Source organism: Spinacia oleracea, chromosome 4 (genome assembly GCF_020520425.1).
Source record: "Spinacia oleracea cultivar Varoflay chromosome 4, BTI_SOV_V1, whole genome shotgun sequence".
Classification (NCBI taxonomy): domain Eukaryota; kingdom Viridiplantae; phylum Streptophyta; class Magnoliopsida; order Caryophyllales; family Amaranthaceae; genus Spinacia; species Spinacia oleracea.
The window spans coordinates 5,025,890-5,042,037 of NC_079490.1; the positions used below are offsets into that span (position 1 = coordinate 5,025,890).

At 36.8% G+C, this 16,148-nt stretch overlaps 1 protein-coding gene across 2 annotated transcripts; it reads left to right on the top strand.

Annotated features, from left to right (window-relative positions):
- Positions 1-1,706: 1,706 nt before the first annotated feature.
- Positions 1,707-13,694, top strand: LOC110799608 (wall-associated receptor kinase 3). Of its 2 annotated transcripts, XM_022004890.2 has the most exons (8): positions 1,707-2,023; positions 2,121-2,238; positions 3,759-4,214; positions 4,361-4,540; positions 6,129-7,292; positions 10,112-10,624; positions 10,734-10,907; positions 11,736-13,694. In XM_022004890.2, exons 3-8 carry the CDS (start codon positions 3,794-3,796, stop codon positions 12,926-12,928), a joined length of 3,645 nt encoding a protein of 1,214 aa, XP_021860582.2. In that variant the 5' UTR covers positions 1,707-2,023; positions 2,121-2,238; positions 3,759-3,793; the 3' UTR covers positions 12,929-13,694. The 2 variants fall into 2 exon arrangements, with proteins under 2 accessions (XP_021860582.2, XP_021860581.2); XM_022004889.2 differs by lacking the exons at positions 1,707-2,023; positions 2,121-2,238 and having other exon boundaries at positions 2,399-4,214.
- Positions 13,695-16,148: the final 2,454 nt, after the last annotated feature.

A 16,148-nucleotide genomic window follows, 5' to 3' on the forward strand; every position in this document is an offset into this window, starting at 1 on the left:
ATTTGACTGAAAATAAATTGTAACATTTTTTAGAAATCCTGAGACTTTATCGCAACATTTTTCACTTTTTTAATTACTTTTTGTAGGAAAGTAATGTAAATGAATATATATATAAAGTAAGGTATAATCATTTTAGTCAAAATTATGAGTGAAATTGAAATTATAAGTATGACTTAATTATTTTTGAATAATTTATGATACTAAGTATTATTTTAATTCTCCATTTCTAACATCGGAACTTTATGAAGGAAAATATTATTGAAGATATATTTAATTATACGGAGTATGTCTCATCACAATTATATCTCTGGTATTTTCACCAACGGTTCGTTACAATAGAAACTATATTTTCTTCAAATTCCATTTGTATTTGTTTTACAAGAAGGTATAAATAGATTATTCAAGAGATATGTATTAAAAATTTGTAAAAAAAATGACGTTAAATTAATTTTGCGATAACTATAAAAAACCTAATACGGAGTTTCAATTTTTGTACAATACCTTAGTTTGCTCGATTCCGAGCTAAATAAAACATTAATGATTAGTTTATTACATACGAAATTGTATGCTCCATAAGACAAATTCCGACAAAAAAATCTATAAAATTAAGAAAATAAATATAATAGAACGTATTTCGTGAGATCAACAAGCCTTATAGAAATCATAAATACGGAGTACACAGTAAGCAATATAATATAAGTTAAACATGAATTTTAATTTGGTTCAACTATTCAGTTTCAAAAATCTTAAATGAACACATTGATCAAGAGAGTGATCTTGGAGTATGAAAGCTTGATAGTTAGTTCCCATTTATCCATTGGCGACAATTTTCTTCTCTGATATAGATTCGATGCTTTATAATGTCTTATCTATTACTCCGTAGATGTTATTTTGATGCAATTAGTTGCTCTCATGTTAAAAGGGTAGAACAATTTTATAGCCCATCACCTTGTTAGTTCTTATTTACAATTTGTCACATTAATTAATACTTCCTCAGTTCTAATTTACGTAACACAATTGAATTTTTGACACTATTCATACAAGCTCATTTGACTTCCTTTTGTGATTTATACTAAAAAAAAAATATAGTTGTATGAGATCTTATTAGATTCGTTTCAATAAATATTTTTCAAATATTAACTTTTTATAATTTTTTCTTATTTTTAATAAAAGATATTAATGTTTAAAATCGTACTCCCTCCATTTCTTTTTGTTGTATCCGTTTCCATTTTAAGCGTTTCTTTTTGTTGTATCCGTTTCTATTTTTGGACATACATTTTATCCTAAAATACTCTTACATTTCTATCTAATTACCAAAATACCTAAAGATTCAACCCATATTCACACCTAAATTTCCCCACCCCTATTATTTAATTCTTTTCCCTTCCCCATATACCCACTCTCTCACCTCCTCTATCACTCATCATTATCACTCCTCTCTCTTACCTTATTTCTTTATTATTTTCTCTCTTCTTTTTTTATTATAATTTCTTACATACAATCATTTTTCTTACACCCAATCATTACATTTATACCAATACAAACCAAGATTTCAATTTTCTTAAAAACTCCCCACTTTCTTAAATGGATACATCAAAAAGAAATGGAGGGAGTACATTAACAAACATGGCTAAATAATAGTGTCATTTCAAAAAATAGCAGCGAAAGTATAAGCAATACTTTCCTAAAAAAAAAATATGTCAAACAAACGTGTCGTTTGGAAAGGACAATTGACTCCTGTTAGTTCTGTAGACTGTACTCACTGTAGTCCTGTGAGGCTGTGACTCTGTGTGAGTCCTGTCCTAACTAATAGAGTCCGAATCTCCGGCGAGCGGCGGACAATGGCGGTTGTGATTTCGACGGAGATGGCTCAAAATAACGCCCAGTCCAAACACCTACTCAACTTCTGACAACCTCCCCTCGGACAAACCACTGCCTCACCACCTCCGGCGACACTCTTTCAACCAGCATCTCCACCGACTTCATGCTCAGATCTGAATTCTTATTCTCTCTCCTCCCAAAGGTATTGATGTTCAAAACGTAATACTTAAATTTCAATTTCAGTCCAATCGCCTTCTTGAATTTCTTATTATTTCGGTTAATAAATCTGAAATTTCCAGCGATTGGCCTTGTTCTCCGTCCAAAATGACGCCTTAACGAGTTGATTTGTTCTTCATTTCTGAATTTTCCGGCGATTAGCTTCCGTTCTCCGTCCTAAGTGACGCCCTTGCTGTGCTGGTAAGCTCAAATTTTTCTTCTATTTTTATTTGTTCAATATCACAAATTCACAATTTGTTACTGCATAAGTGCATATGCATTTGATAAGATTTTTTTTGGAGGGAAGATTTGTTATGAAATTTAGGTATGGCTACTTTCAGTTTCATTTTAAATCCTAATTATTAATTATATTCCACACCAAAATTTTAAATTCTAAACTTTTATTGCTCCTAATACTCTCCCTAATATATCAATGTAGTAACAGGTTTGAATGTCAACTAGCTTTGTTGATTTTAGACTTTTAGGTTTGTTGATTTTAGTCTTTTAGGTTTGGGGTGTGCGAGATCGAATCCCATCACATAGCCATTCGTGTCCCCCTATGTTACTTCGACATTCTAGTTGAAGGAGGGCGTAGGTGTAGGATCCTCCTATCCTTCGACACAACATGACACCCAAATATATAGTGACTTTGTATGAAATGTATTATATCTAGACTGTCAGAGGAGTGACGGATCCTCTGATTCCTTGTCGGACATAACACCCAAATAAGAGTCCGAGCAAGTAGATGTCTCTCATATCAATAAGAAAATTTTGTTTCTTTTTTATGAATTAAGGAGTATTTAAATAGCCTCTACTTTTGGGGGGGTGTGTGTTACGGAGAATATAACTACTCACTAGGACCAACTGCTGCTTGATGAAATTAAGTACGGAGATGAGACATATAATAAGATGGAAGGTCTCCACTATCTACCCAAACTGCGGCAAGGCTGATCTATTTTAATTAAGTCTACATAAGCCTTGTTGCATAGTATTACTTGTATAGAATAATGGCAATTTGCATAGACTTTTGTAGATTAGTGCTTTTTGCTTCGCTGGCGTATGTTCTCCAAACTCCAGATCTTCTTTAGTCTACCCAAATCGTATAATAAAATTACAGAAGACGACTTTGGCGCTGCTAGTTTTGACTCTTGCTGCAGCCTTAAAATATAGGTGATCAGGGATGTGAAGACCTTAATGAAGTTCAAGTTTCAACATACAATCTATTCATAGGAAACAAAGCTCAAAAATGTTGAAATGGGGAAATATTGTTGTTGCTGTGATGTGGGTGATACTAGCTATATTATGTCTCCAAATTATTGTGGGTTTTCCATTAGCAGCAGCATCTAATGTTCCCTCACAGATAGAGATAGCCCTTTCCAATTGCCCCGATAAGTGTGGCAATATCACCATCCCATACCCATTTGGCATAGGGGATAAATGTCATTACAATAACCCGATAGATGGTATTTACTTCAAGCTCACTTGTGACAATAGTACAGAGCCTCCAACTCTAATTAATGATGCCAATTTAGAGGTTGTAAGCATAACTTTAGAAGGCGAATTCAGGGTACTTCACTATGTTTCATTTAGCTGCTATGACAAAGATGGCGAGGTTCATTTTGTATCTAAGATCGATTTGTTAAGAAGATTTACTATATCGCCCACACAAAACTCTCTTGTTGCCATTGGTTGCGACACTTATGCATGGTTTGGTGGTACAGGAATCACTAATGCTACACTCTTCAATTCTGGATGCATGACTCTATGTAATAAAGCACAAAAAGATCTTTTGGGGAATAAGTGCTCCGGTATTGGTTGTTGTATGGGTTTCATCCCAGATAGCGTGAACAATATTAGCATTGAGGCCAAGAGTTATCATAATCACCAGAATGTGTTAGATTTCAATCCATGCAGTGTTGCATTTTTGGTTGCAAATGATGCAATGCCCTCTTCTCTTGGGGATTTTCTAACCCATAATGCCACATATTTCAAGAACTTGCGGCTTCCAGTGGCTCACCATTGGACAGTTGGAACAAAAGATTGTGAAGCTGCAAAATCATCAGGGGAGTTCATATGCAAGAGAAATAGCGCGTGCCGTAACTTGTCATACCAAAGGGGATACCACTGCCAATGCAACCCCGGTTTCCAGGGTAACCCCTACCTTCATGATTGCCAGGGTAATTCCTTCTTCTTAGTTCTTATTTCGTTGCATATTTTTAGCAATGGTACACACAACTTCACTGAAAGGGTACACTAATTATTGATTCTAAGCATTAGGAGAACAATATCATAGTAATATCAATTATCATGTGTTTATATTTAGATATTGATGAATGCACGCAAGGAAATCACAATTTTTGTAAAGAGCCAGCATATTGCGTCAACACTGTTGGAAGCTATGAATGCTTATGCCCACAAGGCTACATCGGAAATGGCACGGCGAATTATCCGTGTATTCTTGATCCTAATAGTGCTCATCGTAGCCAATATAAATTGTTGGTAGGTATGTGGACCTATGAACATTTTCTTTCTGCAGTCTCTTTTCTTGAACTCCCCCCGTAAAACTTTTGCTTCACATATTCTTGTATATTATTTTGTTAATGATAAAATGAAGTATGCATGACATCTTCCATTAGGAAGGTTAGGTGCACTATATTTTGAAATATTTGAAGGCTGGATCATTCTTGTAAATTTTAAAATGTTGGGTTTTGTAATGAGGTGACAAGAAGCTTTAATTAATAGGCGCATAAGTTTCCTAATTTAGAATTGTTTGCTCCTTTGGTTGTTGTTGTTTGTTGTTGATGGCTGTTGTTGCTCTGGTTCATTTCCCCCTGAGTCAGCAGTGACGGTTGTTGTTGGTTGTTGTTGCTCCTCTGGTTCATTTGTCATATGATTCATATCCAATCCGTCTGAACCATTACTTTGCTTATTGAGACTTTTGAGCAACTGCATAAGCTGGTGGTAATGGTTTGTCCTCTTGGTGTGAGAGTTCTGTTGGTTTGATTTTGCATTTTCAGGACCTTCCCCATCTTCTGCCAATTCAATCTTTTGTTCTTACCGAACTTATTTGGATATAATGGACTTTTCAACCTCTGTCTTTGGCAGTATGGTGTGTCCTGGAAATTTACAAAGATCGCATAAATAATTGTGATTTATCTGTCTACTGCCATGGTTAAATGTTTGTCCACTGGTACTGTGTGACCTTGTTACCCTGAAGTTGAGATAGGTCTTGCAAGAATTCCCAAGGTTGTTTTATCCTTTACCTTGGATAGAAGCATACCTATACTGCACCACCGTTACTGCTGATTCAGGGTAAAATTGCGTGTGGTCACTGACTTCCTTAGGTTTCTTTTGTTATATAACAAGATGATGTTAGGTGCAGGCTTCATTATTAGACTAGTGCCTCATACTCTCATAGTACTGCATAATTGTCGTTGTGTCCCATAAAAATTTTCACTTGTCTTTTATCTTCCTGATATTTCAGCAGTTTCTCAGTGATGTTACATAACAAATTGTTAAAATGGTCAATTCCAATCAGTTCATTCTACAACCAAGAACAAATGGGTAGAGGGTCAATACCATTCAGTTCATTCCACATTAGTCTCTTGGTGACGTTACAAGTTTAACCAATAGCAGAATTTGATTTAGGTGTATAGCAAGAAGATGACAGCTATGAACAAGATTCAATTTTGAGGTAAAAACTGGAAGTTCAATTGATTTTTCAGAGAGCTATGATACCATATTAAACTAGCAGGAACTCAGAGTATTTAAATCCTTCATTGCCATCACTTGCAACTCTGGTTCTCCATTTTTCATTGAGTATTTCCTGTTTTAATACAAGTACGGATTACATACCAAAAACACGGAGAAAGTTTACAGCTGCTTATCCTTATTATATATACAGTTCAGGAAAAAAGAAACTACTTAGAACCACAGTCTAGAAACTAAGCTAATAAACTAACTGATGTCACAAGATGAAGAATTTTAGAAAATATATGTGACTGCTACTGAACTGCTTCTTGTTGTTTTCTTGCCTTTCACACACTATTTCTGAAATGTGCTAGTACAATAATCAACCATATAAACTGCAGGACTCAGCGTGACCTTAGGATCAGTACTTTCCTTTCTTGTTGGGTTGTGGTTATATTCAGTAATCAAAAGAAGACAAGCTGTCAGGCAAAGAGCTAAACACTTTCAGAGGAATGGGGGTCTGTTGCTGCAACAAGAAGTGTCTACCGATGAAGTTGTAGCAAGAATGAAAATATTCACGATCGTTGAGCTAGAGAAAGCTACTGATCACTTTAATGAGGATAGAATACTTGGACAAGGAGGCCGTGGTACTGTATATAAAGGGATGTTAGGTGAAGGAAGAATTGTTGCCATAAAGAAGTCTAAAATAGTGGAGGGAGAGAACCAAGTGACAGAGTTCATCAATGAAATGGTGATTTTATCACGAATAAATCATCGGAATATAGTGAAGTTGTTGGGGTGTTGTTTGGAGACGGAAGTCCCATTACTAGTGTACGAGTTTATCCCCAATGGAACACTTTTTCGTCATATTCATAACCCATGTGAAGAGTTTCCCATCACTTGGAAATTGAGGTTACAAATTGCTTCTGATTCAGCTGGAGCACTTGCTTATTTACACTCTTCCTCTTCTATTCCCATCTTTCACAGGGACATCAAATCTTCCAACATATTGTTAGACGACATGTACAGGGCAAAGTTATCAGATTTTGGGACTTCAAGATTTGTGGCTATTAATAGAACCCATGTAACTACACGTGTTATGGGAACTTTTGGTTATCTAGATCCCGAATACTTCCGATCCAGTCAATTTACCGAAAAGAGTGATGTTTATAGTTTCGGTGTTGTCCTTGTTGAGCTTCTGACAGGACAAAAGGCAATACGTGCTACGTTGGAGGACTTGGAACAAGATAGAAGTTTGGCATCATGGTTTGTTACCCACATGGAAAACTCTAGCCTCCTTGATATTGTAGATTCTCATATCCTACAAGAGGCTTCGAAGGAAGAGTTTCACACAATTGCTAATCTCGCATTGCGGTGTTTAAACTTGGATGGCAAGAGAAGACCGGGAATGAAAGAAGTGTTGTTAGAGATAGAAATGGTCTTGTCACTTCATTTACCTCAAATGGTTGAACCAAAGAAGCAAGAATTTGAACAAGTGTTTACTGGGACAATGAAAAGTTCACACTACGATTGTATTTCAAGTTCGTGCACGTTTTCTTTGGAAGGTACGTCTCTAAGTTCCGCTGAAGAGTCTCTGTTGTTCAATACTAGATGATGCAGATCAGATATCTTCAAATTTATAATATGTACAACAAACTGTACATACTTTAAATTGAAGGATATTATGTTAAACTTTTACCAACATGAGTGTATTTTAAGCCTATATCTTTGGTTAAACCACTTGTACATTTTCAGTTTTTGTTTAACCGGAAGGTTAACAACCGAAAAAGACCCCCTATCTCATGGAGTCCGGGTGGTAGTGTGGTACATAGGTCGCTTTCGTCTAAGTGGCCGTATGCAAAATGTTAACTTTTCCCTCCAAGTTGGTCGTCTTTAGGGTTGTCAAATCGGGGTCATTGGTCGGTTACGGTCGGGGTAAAACCGCTTCGGAGATAATCGGATAATGTTTTGTGCAGTGTCATTGTGCTCATGCGGATTGAATGTATGAATTCTTTTTGGGTCACTTCAGTTTTTGTCGGATGTCAGTTGGATTGGGTTGCATGGAACAAAAACTCGGTCGTTCAGTTACGGAACGACCGCTTTGTAACGGAAATTTGAATGAGCGTTCCGAGAAACCCCGTTTTATAACGGTGCGATGGAAATCACCTCCGACTCGCCGCGACGGCCGTTACATAACGGTGGAACGCCGTTCCATAACCGTTCCACAATTTAAACGGCCGAAAAATTTCTGGAAATTTTGAAAATTGAGACCAAATTTAAAACCCTAGATCTGCAATTGGGGGATTTCGAGACATCTACGAAGCTCAAATTGATAGGGCTTCTGGTCGCCTGAGTGTTGCGACTTGCGAGTCTTCACTGGGTTTCATGGCCGAAAACTAATCTCCGGCGTGGTTAGAGGAGAGAGGTGACCGGTCTGGTTAGACTGTTAGAGGAGAGAGGTGAGAGGGGAGGGAAGTCTCGGAAGATGAAAACCCAAACACGAATACTCCCTCCGTCCCTTAAGACACTTGAATTGACTTATTAATTTAATGGGTGGTAGTTGATAGTGGGGTATCTTTAAAATATAGTTGGTGTGAATTTTTAAATGATTTTTTTGTAGGGAGTGGGTTAGTAGGGAAGTGTGGGAAATAATATAATATTGGTAAAAAAAAAATCATTTATAGAAGCGGTGCAAGTATTAAGTGACGGCCCGGAAAGGAAAGCGGTGCCAGTATTAAGGGACGGAAGGAGTACTTTTTAAACCATAGAATTATTAAATAAGTAAATAAATGCATTTACAATCCTGTTGCCATGTGTGATAGGAGGAATTATAAATCAATATCTGATATGTATTGTATCACCCACTAAACGACAAAATAGGGATAAGACAAACGCTAAAGGACAAAATTTTTTTTTTTTTAAAATGGCATCCGTTTTTAGAAAATGGCATTGGTTATTTAAAAATGGCATCAATTTTTCCAAAATGACATTTGTTCTTTGAAAAATAGCACCTGCTTTAATTTTTTTCTTATCTCTATTTTGTCGTTTAGAAAATAGAGATAAGAAAAATACATATCAGATATTGGCCTCTCCGCCCTCAGTGGAATAGTGGGACCACCTTTTACTAATTAAAAAGATGCATTTACACTACTGTCTCCTGTTTGACCATTTATTTATTAATTAAAAAATGCATTTGCATAAAAAAATGCCATGTGATGCATCCAGTTGTCAGCCCACTATTTACTCTTTTAGTTTTATTTCTTGACCCACCATTTTCTATATAATGTAGTATTTATAAAAGGTAATTATAGTCCACTTACCAGTATTCCATATACGAAGTACTTTATGCTAAAATATGAAGTACAAATGCTAAAATATGAGTTTAAAAGTTTAAAAAACGACTTATGTTAGTTTTTTTAAAAAATTAACACCGCGAAATCCGCGATCCGTTATACTAGACCGTTACAAGCGGTTTCCGCGACAACGCGACCGCGACCACGTTTTTTTTCCATGGTCAGTTGTTGACAGACCTAGTCATCTTTCAATTCCCTGGCCTATAGGTTTATGAAATTTGAGCTGTCTGACCCTGTCCGCTACGGCACTCTACCTATAGTCATACACCAATTCAACTATGTCAAGGTCATCTAGGCCTACCCAATTCTTTTTATATCGTACAATAATTGAAGAAAGTTTTGTAGACTAGTGCCAAGTGCCAACTGCCAAGTACTTTGCACTCATTTGTTGGACAAATTGAAATTTCGGATGTCCTACCAAATTGTGTCTTGACTTTTCTTTATGGTCTTCTTTAGTCAATAGGAGTTATGTATGCATCTTTTAAAGTGGAATAGATAAGCCTCCAACAAGGTTTTCATATATAAGCCTCCAACAAGGTTTTCCTAGGAGTACTGAAAATTTGAAAATAAATTTTGAGTTGAAAACATGCATCTTTCATGGCTTCTCCTCTTACTCTTCTCAGTGAGTGCCGCCACATTGGCTGGCACTGACGCTTTGATAACACCGAAAAATATGATCACAGCAGCAAAAACCAGCAAACCAGGTTGCCAACAGAAATGTGGTAACTTAACCATCCCGTACCCCTTTGGCATTGGTCAGAAATGCTACTTTTCAGGTTCATTTGGCATCATATGCAACACCTCCTACAACCCTCCTAGAGCCTTCCCTGTGATAGCCTGGGGTTGGGACATCTTCGATATAACCGAGACCCAAATGGTGATCCGGAATTCCGGGGTAGCTTCAAGTTGCCATGATTCCCAGAAGAATCTGAGCTCTAGCAGTACAGGGTTGTTAGATATGTGGGGTTCTCCCTTTACTGTATCAAGCACTGCAAACAAGCTCACGGTCATTGGCTGTAATGATTATGCAGTGTTTGGTGGTTCTGGAGATGATGCTGCGAAATATCAAAGGGCTGGTTGCATTGCCATGTGCAACAACCGAGCTGAGCCTGTAGCAGGTTCTTGTCCAGGATTGGGATGCTGCCAGACGTCTCTCCCACTTGGCTGGAATTGGCAAGGGTTCTCAATTACTCTATTCAGTGTGGAAGATGGTCAACTAACGACAATAGGCAAAAGTTTATCTGATCAGTCTTGTAGTTATGCTTTCTATGCTAAAAGTGGCAGCTTCATCTTCGGCGGGGCTTCTGATTTAGTGACTAATAATACCGATGATGTGCGTAACAGAATTATGGAACAAGTTCCTATGGTGCTCGATTGGAACGTACAACTAAAGATTTCTTGCAACCAAGTGAAGATAAATTCAACTAGTAATCCATATCTTTGTCAGTCAAATACCAAATGTGTTGATACTGCTGAGGGAGGATATCGATGCAGCTGTCTCCCGGGCTACGAGGGAAATCCTTATCTTCAACCTGGTTGCACAGGTTAGTGTTTATTGCCATACTTTTATTATTTGGTAAATGTTCAATGGGAAGTACAAAAGCCAATTTGGTTACTAACAAGATGTTTGGTTTCTGCTTTACTTTTGCATAGACATCAATGAGTGTGTTTCTGGTCCAAACAATCCATGTTACATGACTTGTGTTAACACTCCGGGGAGTTACAAATGCTCCTGTGCTCGTGGATATGTTGGTGACGGATTAAAATCTGGGACCCGTTGCATATTTGTTAACAAGAGGGCGGCAAACCTCATAAGAATAACTCTTGGTAATCTCTCAATCTATTTTATTTTTTTAAAAGATGAAAGTAGAACATGTTTTCATTTTGGAAGTGACACTTGATGAACAATGATATCCTCCATCAAGGAAGATGTACTCCCTGCGTTTTCAGAATACTGCAACACTTGTGGTTGTGCTTAGTTTCATGAATGTTTGTGGGTAGTACGGAGATCATCATAATTACTATCATTACCCCAATGCCTCAAAGAGGCTCCCGCAACAAGCGGGGTAAGGGGGGGGTCGGACGTACACAACATGAAAATAAATAAAATAATGTGCAAGTGGAGTTAGTGATGGATATTTTAATTGTTTGTGCGAGAGAGAAATAATGAAGAATTGGTGCAAGTGGGGTAACATGGAGAAAGAAACAATAAAGAATTAGTAGTCTCTTGCCAAAAGAGAAAATATTGCAAGTATTCGGAAATGGCCGAAAGAGGCAGGTGTCTCAGCAGCACTACCCATAAGACCCTGCTAAAAGGATCTTACTTCTTCCTTAATCTACATCTAATTTGAGCACCTAGAACCATCATGCTCTTGCTTTTAGGGGCAGATAGATGGTCAGCTTAGCTATGAATTTGACATGACACAGGCCCGACTTGTGGCCTATCACGTCATTCCATTCCCTTAGATGACTTTATGATTTTATTAATAAACTAATTTCACTTCACAGTGATTTGCAAGTATTCAGAAATGGAGGGAGTATCAATTAGTTTTACTACTAAAAACGGCTTTGCGATTAATGAACCTTCTAAGCCAAAAATATACGAAGTACTAATCAACTAGTAATTCTAATGTGTGTTTGTTGTGAGCTTTACAGGACTAGGCTCATCCTTGGGAGTAATAGTTCTACTCCTTGTTGCTTGGTGGTTTTCTACTATAATCAAAAGGAGAAAGATTATGAAGCAAAAGGTTAAATACTTTAAGCAAAATGGCGGGTTACTATTACAAGAACAAATGGCTACCGATGACAGTGTCGTGGCAGCAATCAAAATGTTCACCATTGATGAGTTAGAAAAAGCCACTGACCATTTCAATCAAGATAGAATTCTCGGAAGAGGAGGTCAGGGAACCGTTTATAAAGGAATGCTGAGTACAGGAAGAATCGTTGCCATAAAACTGTGTAAAGTGGTTGATGAAGTTGGAGATTTTGTCAACGAAGTGCTCATCTTATCAAAAATCAACCACAGGAGTATAGTGAAGTTATTAGGGTGTTGTTTGGAAAACGAAGCCCCGTTGCAAGTTTTCGAGTTTATCCCCAACGGGACGCTCGATCATCATATTCATAGTCCAAGTGCCGAATTTCAAATCACTTGGAAAATGCGGTTGCAAATTGCTTCTGATACAGCCGGAGCCCTTACTTATCTACATTCATCTTCTTCTATTCCTATTTTCCATAGAGACATTAAATCTTCCAACATATTGTTGGATGATACGTACCGGGCTAAGTTATCGGACTTTGGGACATCGAAAACAGTTGGTATTGATCAAACCCATGTAACTACACCTCAAGTTATGGGAACATTTGGTTATATGGATCCGGAATACCATTTATTAGGTCAGTATACTGAGAAAAGTGATGTTTATAGTTTTGGTGTTGTTCTTGTTGAGCTTTTAACAGGACAAAAGGCAGTACGAAGTGCACTTGAAGAAGAGAAAAGCTTGGCATCATGGTTTCTTTCTCATATGAAGAACCCTCGTTTGCTCGATATTATAGATTCTCGGGTCTTACAAGAGGATTCGAAAGAAGAATTCCTGATTATTGCTGAAATTGCAGAGAAATGTTTGAACCAGGACAGAAACAGTAGACCCACCATGAAAGAAGTTCTACTTGAGATCGAAGCAGTTTTGTCACTTCATTTGCCACAAGCCAACGAACAAAACTGGCCAAAATCAGAGCAGATTTTCAGTGGATCAATAAGTGATGGTGTTGTTTCAAGTTCTACCGCGTTTTACTTGGAAAATAGCTCTTTGAGTTCTGCTGAAGTATCCTTGTTATTCAACTCTAGGTGATTCAGTTCAACTTGTGCATTATGTTCCTGTAAAAGCAAACTCTTGCAACTTGTAAAAGGCAGGCCTGGCCCGGCCCGACCCAGCCCTGAGGGGTGAATGGAAGGGCGGCCTCCCATGGCCCCCGAAGTAAAAGGGCCAGAAATTATACAAGCCAAGTTATAAGTAATATACATGAAAAACCGAGACATTACGGTCAAAGGACCAACTCGAAGCCCCAAGATTAGGTTTATACTCTATCACGCCCATTCACATGAAAGCCCTTTGGGCTTGAAGTGTGGATGCAGCATAGACCTCTTCATACCCAGCGCGAAATATACCCCTTAGGGGTAAGTGAGATTTGAACCCATGACATTTGCGTCACGTTGGCTCTAATACCATGTCAAAGGACCAACTCAACCATAAGCTTAAGCTGATGGTTGAAGCTCTAAGATTAGTTTTATACTCTATCAATTACACATAAAACGTTGGTGGCCTAGTTAGTTGAGTACCATTTACTTTTTGGCATGGAGTACGGGTTCGATCCGCAACGCTTGGAAGTTTTACTCATTCTGTTATTTAACTTGATTTTCTACACTCTCCCCTTTAGTAGATTTTTAGTTCTGATTTTCTTTGTTTCTTTTGATATCTACTCGTAAGAGCTCTAGGATAGAGAGGTACGACCTATAGAATTGTTCCTGTACAAGTGTGGTCGTTTTGATATCTACTCGTATCAACTTCTTATTTAATTATACTTCCTTTTTATGGGTTCTCTAAATTATTATTAGAACATTCTTTTTGCATGACTAATTGTTTAATGGCATTGTATATTTCTATTATGTTGTTAATATGGTGCAAATATGTAAAGGAGAACTAAATACACCCCAATTCTCATATGTAATACAGACATATACATATGGTAGCATTTTAAGGGCTTACACTATGCATAAGGGCCTCTTTTATCAATGATTCGCCCAGGGCACCTAAAATGTCAGGAACGATCCTGATAAAAGGTTATGTACTCAGAAGTCTAAATCACCATTCCAACAAGTTAGTCATCTTCTCTCTTCCAATTATTTACAGGAATTAGACTAACTGCGCGCACCCCCAACAATTTTTAAGAACAGTTATATATAGTAATAAATACTAAAATATATCACTAAATGCTACTTGCCTCAATGGTTATTTCTAGTTTATTTTCATGTATACTCCTTGGTTTAAGGTTCAAAACCTAATACCATACCTCTTTTTTTTAATTTCATTTTTTTCCTCGCCCCCCCTTATTTTGTTAGTTCCATTTTATTTCTCGCCCCCCCAACGTTGAATTCCCGGCTCCGCCATTGGTTAAAACGATGGTTGGAATTGTTCACCGTGTTTTCAATCTACAATGCAGGTGTGTTCACACCCAAAAAAAATACATACTTATCCAGGTCGTATGTTCAAAGTCCTTGTGGGCTAGTTGGGGCGAATTTTTCCTTAAAAATACTTAAATACAGCAAGTTACGTGATTACGCTTGACAACTTTGAGAAAGATGCATGCATTACTTTTGAAAAATATTTGATTGACTTTAAGTGCTGCTAATTCCGGTAAAGATCATAAGAAATTTTAATATGATTAATTGTGGCCACACAGTTGTGATAGTCACTAACAATTAGGAGTTCAGGACCAATAATGTATCAATGTATGATTCTCCGAGAATTTAATAATTCAAGTTGTCTTTTTTCATTCTTGTATTATGCACGTGGTTTTGTGAAGATGGCGATGAAAACTACTTCATGTACTCCCTCCGTATTTATTTAAGGGATACACCTGTATTTTCGGCCGTATTTATCTAAAAGATACACTTATCATTTTTAGTAACTTATCAATCCCATCATCTGATTAAATAATTTATCTAATACTTCTATATCATATGTCCCATCACCCTATTAAACAAATAATTTCAAAACTACACCCTACACCCACCCCCTAAGATGTCATGGTCCCCACTTGTTTTACCTATTAAAATATCTACCCAACCCCACTTGTTTTATTACTTTATTTCATTCAATTCTTTTTCTTAATACCCGTGTCCGGTCAAATGTATCCCTTAAATAAATAAGGAGAGAGTAATACGGAGTATAGATTATAGAATACAAAAACAAAAAAAAAATCATTGTATTCTTATTACTACTCCCTTTTTTTATTTGCACCCATTTTATAAGAAGGGTAGGGATGTCAATGAGCTGATACGCTCGTGAACAGCTTGTGAACAAGCTCGGTCAAAGCTCGTTCAATAAACAAATAAACGAGCTTGAACAAAAAATTTAAGCTCGTTTAATAAATGATACTAGCTCGAACAGCCTAGTGTTCGGCTCGTTAAGGCTCGCGAACAACTCGTTCATGTTCGTTTCCAAGCTCGTTCGTGTTCATTTATAAGCTCGTTTAAAGCTTGTTCAAGCTCGTTTACATTAAATTTCTAAGAAAAAAATATGACAAATTTTTATTTATAAGTAAATATAAGTTGCAATTATTTTGTTAGATTTTGATTTTTAGGAGATTATAATTTATAAAATAGTATTAGTTAGTATACTGTGCTAACTTTTTATTTGGGTATGGTTATGTTTTTATGTTTTATAATTTTTTAAAATAATATTTCATTTATTAATATAATCATTTAAATTCGATCTTGCTTGTTTTTTAAGGTTTGTTTGTTAAAAACTCGTTTATTAAGGCTCGTTCGTTAATAGCTCGGCTCGGCTCGAGCTTGAACTTAAACAAGCTACTCGTGAGCTAAGCTCGAACAATGAAAAACTTAAATGAGCCAAGCTCGAACAGGAAAAAATGAAAGCTCGGTTAAGCTCGGCTCGAGCTCGGAAATTTCTTATCAAGCCTAGCTCGAACAGCCAAATACTCGGCTCGGCTCGGCTCGTTGACATCCCTAAAGAAGGGGGTGTTCTTTTGGTTCTACCCTTCTATTTTATTCTATTTTTGGGTACATATTTGACTACTACATATTTATTTTAACGCAGAAATGAAGATTATATTAAACTAACCCGTAGGCTTCATACTGTTTTTACACCAAAAAGGGCTTCATACTACTCCATACTTATCTTACAGTCTTACTTGTTTCTCTTACAATAATTACAGTCATCTCTCTCATCTACTTTAACCACTATACACATTATTTTCCTTCTTATATTTATTTTACTAAACCTCCTACAAATAAGAGTACAATAATTGAGTACCAAAAAAATGAGTTCT